Here is a 14,981-nt window from a genome sequence, read left to right on the forward strand (position 1 = left end):
CATGGTCCTTTAATCTGACTTGAGAGCCTGTCTAAAGTCAATATTTGAAATTTCATGAGAACCTATCCAAAATCATTATTTAAATCTGACATGAAATTTCATCGTGAATAATAACAATCAATCGATTAAACAATCAAGTGGACTCGGAGGGAGTGGCATAAAATCGCAATACTAGATTTACGAATTGGCATGTTAAAAGGATTGGTTGAGTTATTAGAGCTTTAGTTGAGTTATTGAAGGTTTCATTGTCGTGTTAAGGGATTGTTGATGCACGTCCATGACCCTCTTAGATTATGTTTATCGATGTTTTTTTGATGATTTTTTAAGATACAAATTGTACAAGCTGTGAAGTGTCTTGTTTGGTTGGTTGGAAGCATAGGGGTCGAAACAATCTATTTGCTCTATTATGGCACATATTTGCAGATATTAGATCATATAAGTTGGTGAAGCACAAGAATTTCCCTCTTGTTTATAATAGGGTGACTTAGAAGTTGGCATGTAGAGTTAGACTTATTATTATCGGATGGGCCTACGATGTGTTCAAAAGTCGAAAATGTTATCAATGAGACGCATCACATTATTAGTAGTGACAGAAGATAGACTTTATTTCACACTACTAAAACACACACCTAACTCAAACATAGATGCCAGTAACAGACATTGGCATCCTTATTCATCATGGCACACAAGGGTTGGCTAAGCCAGCATCACGTAGACTCCAAATGCAGTGAGATACTCTTCAGTTGCATGGCCAAAGAAGCCCTTAATCTCGTCATATTCTACATTGACTTCGAAAAAGGTTCCACCCCCACCTCCATATGGACCGTATGTCTTTGCAAGATTGGTGGTAAACGTGAGTTGAGATACACATGGAAATTCAGAACAGTCGTGTTTGACATACCCAGAAACGGAGGTGAGGTATTCATCTTGCATCAGACTAAACTGCGAGGCAATTAGAGCGATGATAGATTTAGCGACTTATATATTTCATAGCAGGTATTAGAAGGAGGGAGGGGAAGGCAAAAGAATAGATGCATGGAGGTTGGAGAGGCATGCCTGGAATAGTTCACCGCCGGGGCCTCCATATCTGGGAGTTACGCGAGTGGTTCCGTCGATGTCGAAGGTTATCTTAATGGAGTTTACGCATGAAGCAGCGCCAATGCTGATGCCAGTGATTTTGTCTGCAGGTTCCATGGCCCAACGAGACTCGTTGCCGCATGGACATTTGGGGACGCCCCCTCGGGCATGCGCGGCCGTCTTGATCAGGTTGGAAGCCTGCAACACCATGCATCATCCATCAGAAACCACATAGAGTAGAATAGAAACTGCAGTACTACATAATAGATAGGCCTCCCTCTAAAGGAAGCAAAGCTATATTATTTCGGTGGAGGCAGAGTATCTATATAGCGTCTCTCTCACCATCAGCGAGCTTATGAATGAAGGAACTCCTCGCACACCGGATGATATGCAAACACACTCGACTCGATGGGGAGAGAGAGGATGGATGGGGGGGTATTTATAGAACCAAAAGGTGCATCAAGTTGTCCGATATTTATGTATGAATGGAACTTGTAACAACAATACAGAAAGAAAGAAGCAGTAAGGGGACCGCTTCCAAGTCAATGTTTTACTTCAAACCGAGAGGATTGAGTTCTTTGCTGTTTTCTTCTCTTTAGTTAGGTTTATGTGTGGATAACATCATCGATAACATAAAAATTAAAGCTTTGGATTCATAATGACCATTTATAGTTTAGTCTGTTGGATTACTTAGAATATGACTTCCAAGTCAATAGAAATATTATCACTCCATGCTGGTCTTCGATTAATCCAAATCTCTCTTTCTCTTATCACTGTGGTTTTCCATTGGTTTTGAGGAGAGAGAACTGGAAAGAGTTTTCCATGGTTTTAAAAATTTAAGAACCAATGTGGATTTCACTATTAATTCAAGCTGATCAGAAGACTCCCGGGAGTCTTTTACTATTTTATTTTTTATTAAAGAACTAGTAAGAACAATACTCTTCTAGTCTTTCATTATGAATTTATGTTTGTCATATTTAATTAAAAGATCAGAAAAGCAATACTATGAGCTTAATCTTCCAAGCCAAACTAGTGAAATTTGCCATCGTAGATGATCCATTCCCATTCACCACATTAGTATTGTATCTGAAAATAATGAATCCTTCAAATGATCATACTATTATTTCATACTTTTTTAGCATACTTACTGTTGGAAAGTTCAAGTTTCAGAGTAGTAATGTAAGTTGAATTTAAACCGATTGTTACCGATCCTCGATGGAGATACATGATTATGCCAATAGTTTTACTATATTTGAATCAAGATTTTAGTTTATATTTTTTTGTATCTTCTTAAATATCGCAAAAACAGTATGAGAACAACAAAGAAAGATTTTTAAAAAAAAAGTTTTATTTTTTTACCTATTATTTTTATATTTTTATCAATAAAATTGACAACATTAGGATAAATTGACTTAGATGTTTTACTTTTATAATTATAGGAATTTTAATATAAAATTTTGAAATCTAGATACCATATAATAAGAAGGTCTAACTACAAAGGTAATATATAATTAGTTTAAAAAAAAATTGATAGTCAATATTTAATTTAAATATACATCTATGTTTGAATGGCATCTTAATCTAAAAAACATTCAAACTTTCATAATAACCATTTACGTGTTTGGAAGAATTCAATGCTAATCCTCAAAGTCATTATTTAAGACTTCAGACAAGAATAATACTCTTCTAGTCTTTTGCATTTATGTTTGTCTTCCTGATATTTGGGCTTTGGTCATATTTAATTAAAAGACCAGCAAAGCAATAAATACTGTGAGTTTAATCTTCCAAGCCAAACTAGTGAAATTGGACATATTATATGATCCATTCCCATCCACCAAACTATTACATCTATCTTGCACCTGAAAATAATGTATCCTTCAAATTGGACTGTTGGAAAGTCCAAGTTTGAGTAGAAATAAAAGTTGAATTTAAACTAATTATTACCAATTTACATGGAGATACATGATTATACCAATAGTTTTGCTATATTTAAATCAATATTTTAGTTTATATTTTTTTATCTTGTTAAATATCACAACAACAGTATGAGAATAATATTTTTTTTTTTTACTTGTTTACCTATTATTTTTATATTTTCGTTAGTAAAATCGATGATGTTACGGTAAATGGACCTAGATCTTTCACTTTCGAGATTTTAATATTAATCTATAATTATTTTGAAAAAAATTGATAGTCAATATTTAATTTAAATCGAGTGGATATTCAATAGATACATGGATGATATCTTAATATAAAAACCAAACTTTCCTACTGGAGTTATTAAAATTAACCATTTACTTTGTTGAAAGAATTATGCATCAAAATTCCATTCTAATCCTGCTGAGGTTATTCAATAGATACATAAGATAAACCATTTACTTTTTTTGAAAGAATTTCATACTAATCCTGCTGGGGTTATTAAAATTAATATGACATCAAAGTCATTATTTAATTATGCATAAAAGAATAATACTCTTCTAGTCTTTCATTATGCATTTATGTTTGTCTCCTACACCATTGGGCTTCGTTCATATTTAATTAAAAGACAGCAAAACAATACTATGAGCTTAATCTTCGACATTGAAGATGATCCATTCCCATCTATCACACTATTACATCTATCTGGTATATGAAAATAATATATCCTTCATTGGAAAGTTCAAGTTTCGAGTAATGGAAGTTAAATTTAAATCAATTATCTTAATGTTATCGTTTTACGGATGAAAATATAAAAATAATAGATAAAAAGATAAAAATTAAAAAATCTTTCTTTGTTGTTCTCATACTGTTGTTGCGATATTTAATAAGATACAAAAAAATATAAACTAAAATCTTGATTCAAATATAGTAAAACTATTGGCATAATCATGTATCTCCATCGGATCAGCAACAATTGGTTTAAATTCAACTTCTATTACTACTGGAAACTTAAAATTTTCAACAGTAAGTCTGTTAAAAAAGTATGAAATAATGGATTCATTGTTTTTAGATACAAGATAGATATACTAATGTGTGGTGAATGGGAATGGATCATCCTAAACGTCAAATTTCAATAGTTTGGCTTGGAGTCTGTTAAAAAAGTATGAAATAATAGATTCATTATTTACAGATACAAGATAGATAAAGATTTAATGCAAACCATTCGTATTATAAACGAAGATGAGCATGGAGTGATAATAGTTCTACCGACTTTGGATTGAGATTGACTACTTGGAAGTCATATTTTAAGTAATCCAACCTATAATTGGTCAATATGAATCCAATGCTTTAAGTAATACAAGTTCCATTCATACATAAATATTGGACAACTTGATGCACCTTTTGGTTCTATAAATACCCCCCCATCCATCCATCCTCTCTCCCCCCATCGAGTCGACTGTGTTTGCATATCATCCGGTGTGAGAGGAGTTCCTTCCTTCATAAGCTCGCTGATGGTGAGAGAGACGCTATATAGATACTCTGCCTCCACCGAAAGAATATAGCTTTGCTTCCTTTAGATGGAGGCCTATCTATTCTGTAGTACTGCAGTTTCTATTCTAACTCTTTGTGGTTTGTGATGGATGATGCATGGTGGTGCAGGCTTCAAACCATATCAAGACGGCCGCGCATGCCCGAGGGGGCGTCCGCAAATGTCCATGCGACAACGAGTCTCGTTGGGCCATGGAACCTGCAGACAAAATCACTGGCATCAGCATTGGCGCTGCTTCATGCGTAAACTCCATTAAGATAACCTTCGACATCGACGGAACCACTCGCGTAACTCCCAGATATGGAGGCCCCGGCGGTGAACTATTCCAGGCATGCCTCTCCGACCTCCATCCATCCATCCATCCATGCATCTATTATTTTGCCTTCCCCTCCCTCCTACTAATACCTGCTATCAAATATATAAATCGCTAAATGTATCATCGCTCTAATTGCCTTGCAGTTTACTCTCATGCAAGATGAATACCTCACCTCCGTTTCTGGGTATGTCAAATACGACTGTTCTGAATTTCCATGCGTCTCTCAGCTCACGTTTACCACCAATCTTGGAAAGACATACGGTCCATATGGAGGTGGGGGTGGAACCTTTTTTGAAGTCAACGTAGAATATGACGAGATTAAGGGCTTCTTCGGACAAGCAACTACAGAGTATCTCACTGCATTTGGAGTCTACGTGATGCTGGCTTAGCCAACCCTTGTGGAGGGTGTTGACTATCTATCTCTATCTCTGTGTGCCATGATGAATAAGGATGCCAATGTCTGTTACTGGCATCTATGTTTGAGTTGGGTGTGTGTTTGAGTAGTGTGAAATAAAGTCTATCTTATTAATGCTATGATGTGTCTCATTGGTGACGTTTGTGACTTTTCAACACATTGTTGGCCCATTCGGTAATAATAAGTCGAACTTACCATGCTCACTTCTAAGTCATCCTACTATAAATTCACTAACTTACATGGTGTAACATCTCCATAGTCGTACATTAATTGAGCAATATCATAAACACTCAATTGAAGTCGCCATGAGATTGTCACAAAAGTAAATTTGATAAATCAAGTTTAATAGGATTAATTAAGTTCATAATAAAAAGAGTCCCTCCAATCAATATCATATCTTAAGAAATCATATCATAATAAAACAAAGATTATTTAAAAATAATTTTATTAATTAGATTCTAAATCTTTGAAAAAAATATTTTACACGTGCACATAAATTTTATAAAATAGGTAAATAAGTCTAATAAACATAATAATACCACATTAAGTCTAATTGCTAATGTGAGTCATACCGATCGTTTGTCATAAATTTAATACTTTCTTCTATATACCATAACGCTATTAGTCCTTTCTATTATACTAAAAAATGTTTCTTATAATTTATCTATTTATCAAAATCCTATTATGCACATTCAATCATAATATGTACATGCATGAATATAAATAAGATAGCAAAAATAAATCATTTTAATTACATAAATAAAAAGATCAATTATAATATCTACTTAAACATATATCACCATATCTTTTATGGGTTATTCAAAAACCCAATCATAATAATATATTCTTTACAACTGCTTTAGACTATAAGTTTTAAGTGAATGAATTAGAAATCAATTATAATAGAACTCATGTTTTTAATTGATATTAATTATTTCTAAACTCTTTTCTTTAACCACCAAGTATTTTTTACCATAATGCATAGAATTGCTAGAGTACTTGCTATTCTTATATAAAAAACTACTATGATATTTCACAAATTATCTTCAATGACTTGACAATTAAGTCTGATCATATCAAGTCCTGAGATAAAATTTTACAATCATAAAGTTTGATTAGTAACCTCAAAGCATACCATAAAATCAGCTTTTATTATTAAAAATATAATAATATATTACTTAATAATAAAATATAAAGTGGACTTCTTATTATCGAGGTAATTTATAAAATCAACATTTGAAAATACTATTATTCCAAGCTAATCTATTTTCATATATGTGAGCATATAATCCTTCGTCTCTTCTATATATCATATTATTTTCTTCGTAACAGATAACTCTAATATATATTCAGTATTCTGACTACAAAATTGATATATGGTTTGATACAAGCTTGAGCATAATAGAATTTCAATTGCGTATACATAATAAATATTTTTTCTTTATCAGATTTTTTTATGTTATTTTAAAAACACTTTGTTTGATCAAAATTTTTAATCTAATCATTTGTTGAATAAAGTTGTATATTAAATCACACTATGACTAGATTAATAGATAGTTTTTAAGATAACCCTAGCAATCTTTAATATCTATCACTAAATATCTCAATACTAATTACGTAAGATGCCTCATTCATATCAATTATCTTAAAATTCATTGTGAAATTTGTTTTTGGTTTGGTAGAATGAACCATGATCCCTATTAGTAAGAAAAATATTATCTACATATAGACTAATATAATAAATTAGCTCCTACTAATTATCATATCTAAATATTGATCAATAGTATTTTTTAAAATATGAATAAAGTAATAGTATAAAAAACTTTATACATGATTATGTAGAAGTTTGTTTAATATCATAATGGATTTTCTAAATTTGCATACCAAATTTTATTTTTTTTTATTTTCAATACGAATCGTTTAAGTTATCTATATAAATCTAGATTTTCATAAAAAAATTTTATTTTTACATTCAAATAATGTAACTCAAATCATAATAAGCTACTATTGTCATGACAATTCTTAACAAGTTTATTTAAAAAACTAAAGAAAATATCTCGTTTTGATCGATGCTTTCCTTATGAGTAAAAATTTTGACCAAATATCTGATTTTTATATCATTCGTTATTACTCTTTGAGTCATGTTTATATAACAGACTCTTTTATAGTTATTAGGTAATTCGATGAGTTCTCATTTACTATTCTGGTTTATTGATTTCAAATCTTTTTTTCTGCACTATATCAATTTTCAAAATCACTATTTTTCATCACTTATGAAAATAATGAAATATCCATTTGATTAATATGTCATAATATGATTCCTATAGATATACCACATAATAATAAAAAAATAACAAATCTTTTTTTCTTTTGAGATATTCTCAAAACTACCTATTGTGTTTGTTCTATAAGATCATTAGCGACGATACCAACATCATGTGGAAATTCGTCAATGTTATTTTATTATTCAATCTCTTCAATTCTTTAAGTGATTTGAGGAATAACATTCTCTTGAAAATAATAAAAGAGTACTATCATATGAATATCAAAAATTAAATTATAAGATTTTCACTTTTACTATAAAATATGATGAGATTAAAAGCTTCTTTAGTCATCCAACTACTGAATATCCCAATGCTTTTGGAGTTTACGTGATGCTGGCTTAGCCAACCCTTGTAGAGGGTGTTTAATTTCTATCTCTATGTGTGCCACTCTTGCGGTGGGTGTTTAATATCTATCTCTTTGTGTGCCATGATGAATAAGGATGAAACTATTTGTTATTGGCATCTATGTTTAAGTTGGGTGTTTGTTTGAGTTGTGTGAAATAAAATCTATTTTCAATTATATGCCACTACTAATAATATGACGTGTCTCTTTGTTAACATTTGTGACTTTCAAAGACACCGTGGGCCTATCCGGTAATAATAATAAGTCGAACTCAATTATCAATTAAAAACAATAAAGAAATACTTGTACTTCACTAACTTATATGATATAACATTGTCATAGTCATACCTTAATAGAGAAATATCGTAGATACTCAATTGAAGTCATGATGACATCATCGTAAAAGTAAATTCGATAAATAATGTTGGACATGATTATTTAAAGTCATAACAAGCCTTTTATAATCAACAAATTCTTCTAAGTGGATGACCAAGAGGGTAGATATATACATTTATATACTCTTTAAAAGAGATCGAAATTGTGAAAAGAAGCATAGCATCATAAATTTCAAGTGCTAATATGGTATAAATTATAGCATATAAATATACGATCATAAAAATTATAATTTTACTATTTATTTTATCTCATCCATTTTTGAAGTCAAAATCTAAACTACATTATATTTGTTATGGTCCGTAGCCTTGAATAAAACTATCGTATTTTGCGCTAAATTTGAGATACATGTAGGTGTGTCACTCACTTGAGAAAACCTTATATTTGTATCAAGCCAAATGTCATGATGTTAATAGATTGATTCGATGCTTTTATTTTTATCGTTTTATTGTATTGTATACATCATTTTAGGCTTAAGATGAAACTACTAATATTTGAATATATTGTCATTCAAAATAAAAATCCGATAGTCATGATGAAATTTCAAATAATGCATTTGGACGGGCTCTCAAGTCATATTTGAAAAGAGGAGGAGCATAAATAATTATAATAACAATAAATTATTATTATTATTATTATTATTATTATTAACCCAATAAATAATGTTAGTTTGGCTTGGAAGATCAAAATCATACTTTTTGCGTGTGTTTTAATTAAAATATGACCAAATGAAGTCAATAGTCGTGCATACTTCGACATAATTGAAAGGCTAGAATATGATTTCTGATATGTTATGTGATATGAGATGCATACATGCCAATCTATGTATTATGGATTCTAATCTTGGTGCATTCAATATGTCCCATGTTGGTTATATAGAGAGGATAATCGAGTTGGTGTACATGGGTGGAAAGATCAACTAAAGAACGATTGTGAAGTTTTAAATAATGACTTTGATGTTATATTAATTTTAATGACTCCCAGTAGGAGAAGTATTGAATTCTTTCAAACACTTAAATGGTCACTATGAAAGTTTGAATGTTTTTTAAGATTAAGATGTCATCTATATATGAATGTATCCATCGAATATCTACTCAATTTAAATTAAATATTGACTATTAATTTTTTTTTAAAATTAATTAAATATTGCTCAATTAAGGTACGACTATGGAGATGTTACATCATATAAGTTAGTGAATTTATAATAGGACTTATAGATACATGATTATGCCAATAGTTTTCTTATATTTGAATTAATATTTTAGTCGATATTTTCTTTATCTTTGTAAATATCATTACAACAACAGTATGAGAATAACAAAGAAAAATAAAAAAATAAATTCTTTTTTTTAATTTCCTCTCTTTCTCTCTTGTAAAAAGACCTGAACAAGTTATTAGTATATGACAATTATGGAGTTTTAGTGACAATGTCTAGAAGAATTTGATAGAAATAAAATACAAATGAAAAGAATACATTGAGTTGAAACAATACAATACTCCTTATTTATACATGTTAGAAAGAGTTTTTCTGACAGAGAAGGATTTTCCTCAATAGATTTACGACATCTCTTCAACATAGTTGAGGAGATCTCAATTCGATAGTCCAACTACGGCTCCTTTCAAGATAAATTCTCATACCAGTATTCTTCATCATTCTGAAAAGGCATATGAACCTTTGACTCAATTAAAAAGGATACAGATGAAGAATATGATGCATTCACCAAAACTCACACTTGGGATCCGATAGACTTACCTTCAAGAGAATCTATAGGTGTTGTAAATAAGATCCAATCTGATGATGAAAACTGTCTTGTTGCAAAGAGGTTTGTTTCCTCATGAATTTGACACTTATTATTGGAAATACAATCAATAAAATAAGAGAATGAAAATGAAATTGTAAAGGAAAAGAGAAAAGCATATTTCAGTTAGTATCACATAAAGTCTATTTATACACGATGAAAGAGAAGATTTCTTTAACTGTGCAGAGAGATTTCCTCATGCAATTGAGGAAATCTCATCTGCTATGCAGTTGAGAAAATCTCTCTGTTATCATGCCCCCGGCAAAATCGAGCTCCCGTCAAGGAAAGATCGAGCTCCCGTCAAGGATATCGATCTTGGACCGATGCAACAAAAATAGTTTGCGGGCTTCGTGAGTGAGTCTGCTAGTTGAAAGTCGATGGTAATGTGTTTCATGCTTGAGTGAAACACTAGATTGACACATAAGTAGGTAGCTCCAACATTGTCATAATATATTATAAGAGTATGGGTAGAGCTGACTTTGAGTTCCTTGAGGAGAATTGTGACCCAATTGAGTTTAGCGACAGTGGTAGCAATAGCATGATAATCAGCTTCAGTTGTAGACCAGGCCACTATCTTTTGCTTCTTAGAACTTCAACTTATTGGATTAGATCCAAGAAAGATGACATACCCTGACGTGGAGGTTCTATCATCAAAGTTTCTCGCCCAATCATCATCAGCAAAGGTATGGAGATAAAGTGGAGTGGTTTTATAGAAAAAGAGACCATGATTAAGGGTGGCTTTAAGATACCACAAAATTCATTTAACCGCAGGCCAACGCATAGTAGAAGAAGGCTGGTGCATGTATTGAGATAATTTATTGACTGCAAATGAGATATCTGAACGGGTGAGAGCCAAGTACTGTAAGGAGCCAAGTACTTGTCAGTATTGAGTTGAGTCCGTGGTAGGGCTATCATCACATAATTTGAGTGATTCACTAGTAGAGAGAGGAGTAGCAACTTCTTTCGTATCCTGCATATTTGTCTTTTATAATAAGTTTTGAATATACTTTCTTTGTGAGAGAAGGAGACCTGAGGATGTAAATGTTGCTTCCATTCCCAGAAAGTAGCTCAAGGGTCTTTGAGAGAGAATCGATCAGCCAATTGCTTTAAAAATGTCTGAATCTCCAAGGGATCATTGCCTATAACAGTAATATCATCTATATATACTAGAAGATATATTGTATTTCCATGTTGTTATCGTAGGAATAAAGAGGTATCATACTTGGAGTTGATGAAGCCAGTTGATATTAGAAACGATCCAAGTTCAGTATACCAAGCTCTTGGAGCTTGACGGAGTCCATAAATGACTTTTTATAATTTACAGACATGTCTCGGATACTAGTGATGAACAAAGCCAGGGGGTTGCTACATAACGATATCTTCAGTTAGAGTCCCCTATAAAAAGGCATTGTTAATATCCAGTTGTCGTAAATGCCAGCCTTTGGAGATAGCCAAACTTAGAATAAGGCGAATTGTTGTGGGTTTAACTATAGGACTAAAAGTCTTTGTGAAGTCAACTCCAGATCATTGATGAAACCCTTTGACTACTAATCGTGCTTTATATCGAGCAATGGACCTGTTGGGGTTCCGTTTAATTCGGAAGACCCATTTACACCCGATAATGTTTTGTGTAGAATGAAAAGGTACAAGAGTCCATGTGGAGTTATGGAGTAGAGCATCATATTCTTCACACATGGCTTTACGCTAGTGAGGAGATTTTTGGACTTAAGTAATTGTGGTGGGTTCATTGGTCTCGGGAGAGGATTTGGTGATAGCATGCAGGTCGAGAACCTAACGTGGTTTAAAGATACCATATTTTGAGCATGGTGTCATTAGATGTCTAGGAACTGTAAGTTGTGTTATTGGTATGGGTGGTGGAGAGGCGTCAACAGGGGTCGGGATAGGCTGAAGTATATCAGTGGCAATAGATAAAGAAGGTTATTATATTTCTGAGGATATTACTTCAGTAGTAGGGGAGGCTTGTGAAAAAGGAAGAGAAGGAATGAAGGGAGTGGGGAGCTGTTGAACCGAGAGAATAAAAGAGTGTGGATCTTGAAGAAAAGGACTGGATGGTGTGGGAAGAAGTTTGTTTGAGGGGATCGATATAATACTCCAGTGATGTATAGTTGTTAGAGTGGCCTGTATAGGAGAAGACTCATGGTTTTGAAATAGAAAGGCAGACTCCACAAAAACACCATAACGTGAAATAAAGACTTTTTGAGTTTTTGGTTCATAGCACCAAAAGGTATTATGTTCAAGAGAATATCCTATGAAGATGCAAGGTTTATATCTTGGCACTATCTTGTGTGTGGCATAGGGACGTAGCCCACGAATAACATATTTAATTAAAAGACAACAAAGCATTACTATGAGCTTAATCTTCGACATTGAAGATGATCCATTCGCATCTACCACACTATTACATCTATCTGGTATATGAAAATAATGTATCCTTCATTGGAAAGTTCAAGTTTCGAGTAATGGAAGTTCAATTTAAATCAATTATCTTAATGTTATCGATTTTACGGATGAAAATATAAAAATAATAGATAAAAAGATAAAAGTTAAAAAATCTTTCTTTGTTGTTCTCATACTGTTGTTGCGATATTTAATAAGATACAAAAAAATATAAACTAAAATCTTGATTCAAATATAGTAAAACTATTGGCATAATCATGTATCTCCATCGGATCAGCAACAATTGGTTTAAATTCAACTTCTATTACTACTGGAAACTTAAAATTTTCAACAGTAAGTCTGTTAAAAAAGTATGAAATAATGGATTCATTGTTTTTAGATACAAGATAGATATACTAATGTGTGGTGAATGGGAATGGATCATCCTAAACGTCAAATTTCAATAGTTTGGCTTGGAGTCTGTTAAAAAAGTATGAAATAATAGATTCATTATTTACAGATACAAGATAGATATACTAATGTGTGGTGAATGGAAATGGATCATCTACAATGTCAAATTTCACTAGTTTGGCTTGGAAGATTAAGCCCACAGTATTGCTATTATGGTATTTTAATTAAATATGACCGAAGCCCATTGGTCTACGAGACAAACATAAATTCATAATGAAAGACTAGAAGAGTATTATTCGTAAAAGTTCTTTAATCAAAATAAAATAGTAAAATACTCCCGGGAGTCTTCTGATCAGCATGCAGTGGAAAATGATCAGCCCTATTTGTTTTGTCCAGTTTGAATTCAAAGGTAAGAAGGCGGTGTTAAGATATCGCACAGTCATGTTTGAACCGAAAAGGAAGGAAAGAAAAAAAAGAAAAGAGAGACTGCTTGATGTTAATACACGTAGAAGATAGGATCATTCGTATAAAGATTTAATGCAAACCATTCGTATTATAAACGAAGATGAGCATGGAGTGATAATAGTTCTACCGACTTTGGATTGAGATTGACTACTTGGAAGTCATATTTTAAGTAATCCAACCTATAATTGGTCAATATGAATCCAATGCTTTAAGTAATACAAGTTCCATTCATACATAAATATTGGACAACTTGATGCACCTTTTGGTTCTATAAATACCCCCCCATCCATCCATCCTCTCTCCCCCCATCGAGTCGACTGTGTTTGCATATCATCCGGTGTGAGAGGAGTTCCTTCCTTCATAAGCTCGCTGATGGTGAGAGAGACGCTATATAGATACTCTGCCTCCACCGAAAGAATATAGCTTTGCTTCCTTTAGATGGAGGCCTATCTATTCTGTAGTACTGCAGTTTCTATTCTAACTCTTTGTGGTTTGTGATGGATGATGCATGGTGGTGCAGGCTTCAAACCATATCAAGACGGCCGCGCATGCCCGAGGGGGCGTCCGCAAATGTCCATGCGACAACGAGTCTCGTTGGGCCATGGAACCTGCAGACAAAATCACTGGCATCAGCATTGGCGCTGCTTCATGCGTAAACTCCATTAAGATAACCTTCGACATCGACGGAACCACTCGCGTAACTCCCAGATATGGAGGCCCCGGCGGTGAACTATTCCAGGCATGCCTCTCCGACCTCCATCCATCCATCCATCCATGCATCTATTATTTTGCCTTCCCCTCCCTCCTACTAATACCTGCTATCAAATATATAAATCGCTAAATGTATCATCGCTCTAATTGCCTTGCAGTTTACTCTCATGCAAGATGAATACCTCACCTCCGTTTCTGGGTATGTCAAATACGACTGTTCTGAATTTCCATGCGTCTCTCAGCTCACGTTTACCACCAATCTTGGAAAGACATACGGTCCATATGGAGGTGGGGGTGGAACCTTTTTTGAAGTCAACGTAGAATATGACGAGATTAAGGGCTTCTTCGGACAAGCAACTACAGAGTATCTCACTGCATTTGGAGTCTACGTGATGCTGGCTTAACCAACCATTGTGTGCCATGATGAATAAGGATGCCACTGTCTGTTACTGGCATCTATGTTTGAGTTGGGTGTGTGTTTGAGTAGTGTGAAACAAAGTCTATCTTATTAATGCTATGATGTGTCTCATTGGTGACGTTTGTGACTTTTCAACACATTGTTGGCCCATTCGGTAATAATAAGTCGAACTTACCATGCTCACTTCTAAGTCATCCTACTATAAATTCACTAACTTACATGGTGTAACATCTCCATAGTCGTACCTTAATTGAGCAATATCATAAACACTCAATTGAAGTCGCCATGAGATTGTCACAAAAGTAAATTTGATAAATCAAGTTTGATAGGATTAATTAAGTTTATAATAAAAAGAGTCCCTCCCATCAATATCATATCTTAAGAAATCATATCATAATAAAACAAAGATTATTTAAAAATAATTTTATTAATTAGATTCTAAA

The 14,981-nt window shown here is 33.0% G+C and overlaps 1 protein-coding gene and 2 long non-coding RNA genes across 3 annotated transcripts; 2 read left to right on the forward strand and 1 right to left on the reverse strand.

Moving 5' to 3' along the window:
• Nucleotides 1-587: 587 nt before the first annotated feature.
• Nucleotides 588-1,547, reverse strand: LOC135648538 (uncharacterized). The gene is made up of 3 exons (XR_010500988.1): nucleotides 1,420-1,547; nucleotides 1,057-1,275; nucleotides 588-942 (listed from the first exon to the last, which is right to left on the reverse strand). It is a non-coding gene; the product is annotated as an uncharacterized LOC135648538 (long non-coding RNA).
• Nucleotides 1,548-4,440: 2,893 nt separating this feature from the next.
• On the forward strand, nucleotides 4,441-5,396 carry LOC135648691 (uncharacterized). Its single transcript, XR_010501040.1, has 2 exons — nucleotides 4,441-4,511; nucleotides 4,657-5,396. It is a non-coding gene; the product is annotated as an uncharacterized LOC135648691 (long non-coding RNA).
• Nucleotides 5,397-13,917: 8,521 nt separating this feature from the next.
• On the forward strand, nucleotides 13,918-14,524 carry LOC135649103 (jacalin-related lectin 3-like). The gene is made up of 2 exons (XM_065167213.1): nucleotides 13,918-14,148; nucleotides 14,279-14,524. Exons 1-2 carry the CDS (start codon nucleotides 13,918-13,920, stop codon nucleotides 14,522-14,524), a joined length of 477 nt encoding a protein of 158 aa, XP_065023285.1.
• The last annotated feature ends 457 nt before the right edge of the window (nucleotides 14,525-14,981 follow it).

Source organism: Musa acuminata, chromosome BXJ3-9, assembly GCF_036884655.1.
Source record: "Musa acuminata AAA Group cultivar baxijiao chromosome BXJ3-9, Cavendish_Baxijiao_AAA, whole genome shotgun sequence".
NCBI lineage: Eukaryota > Viridiplantae > Streptophyta > Magnoliopsida > Zingiberales > Musaceae > Musa > Musa acuminata.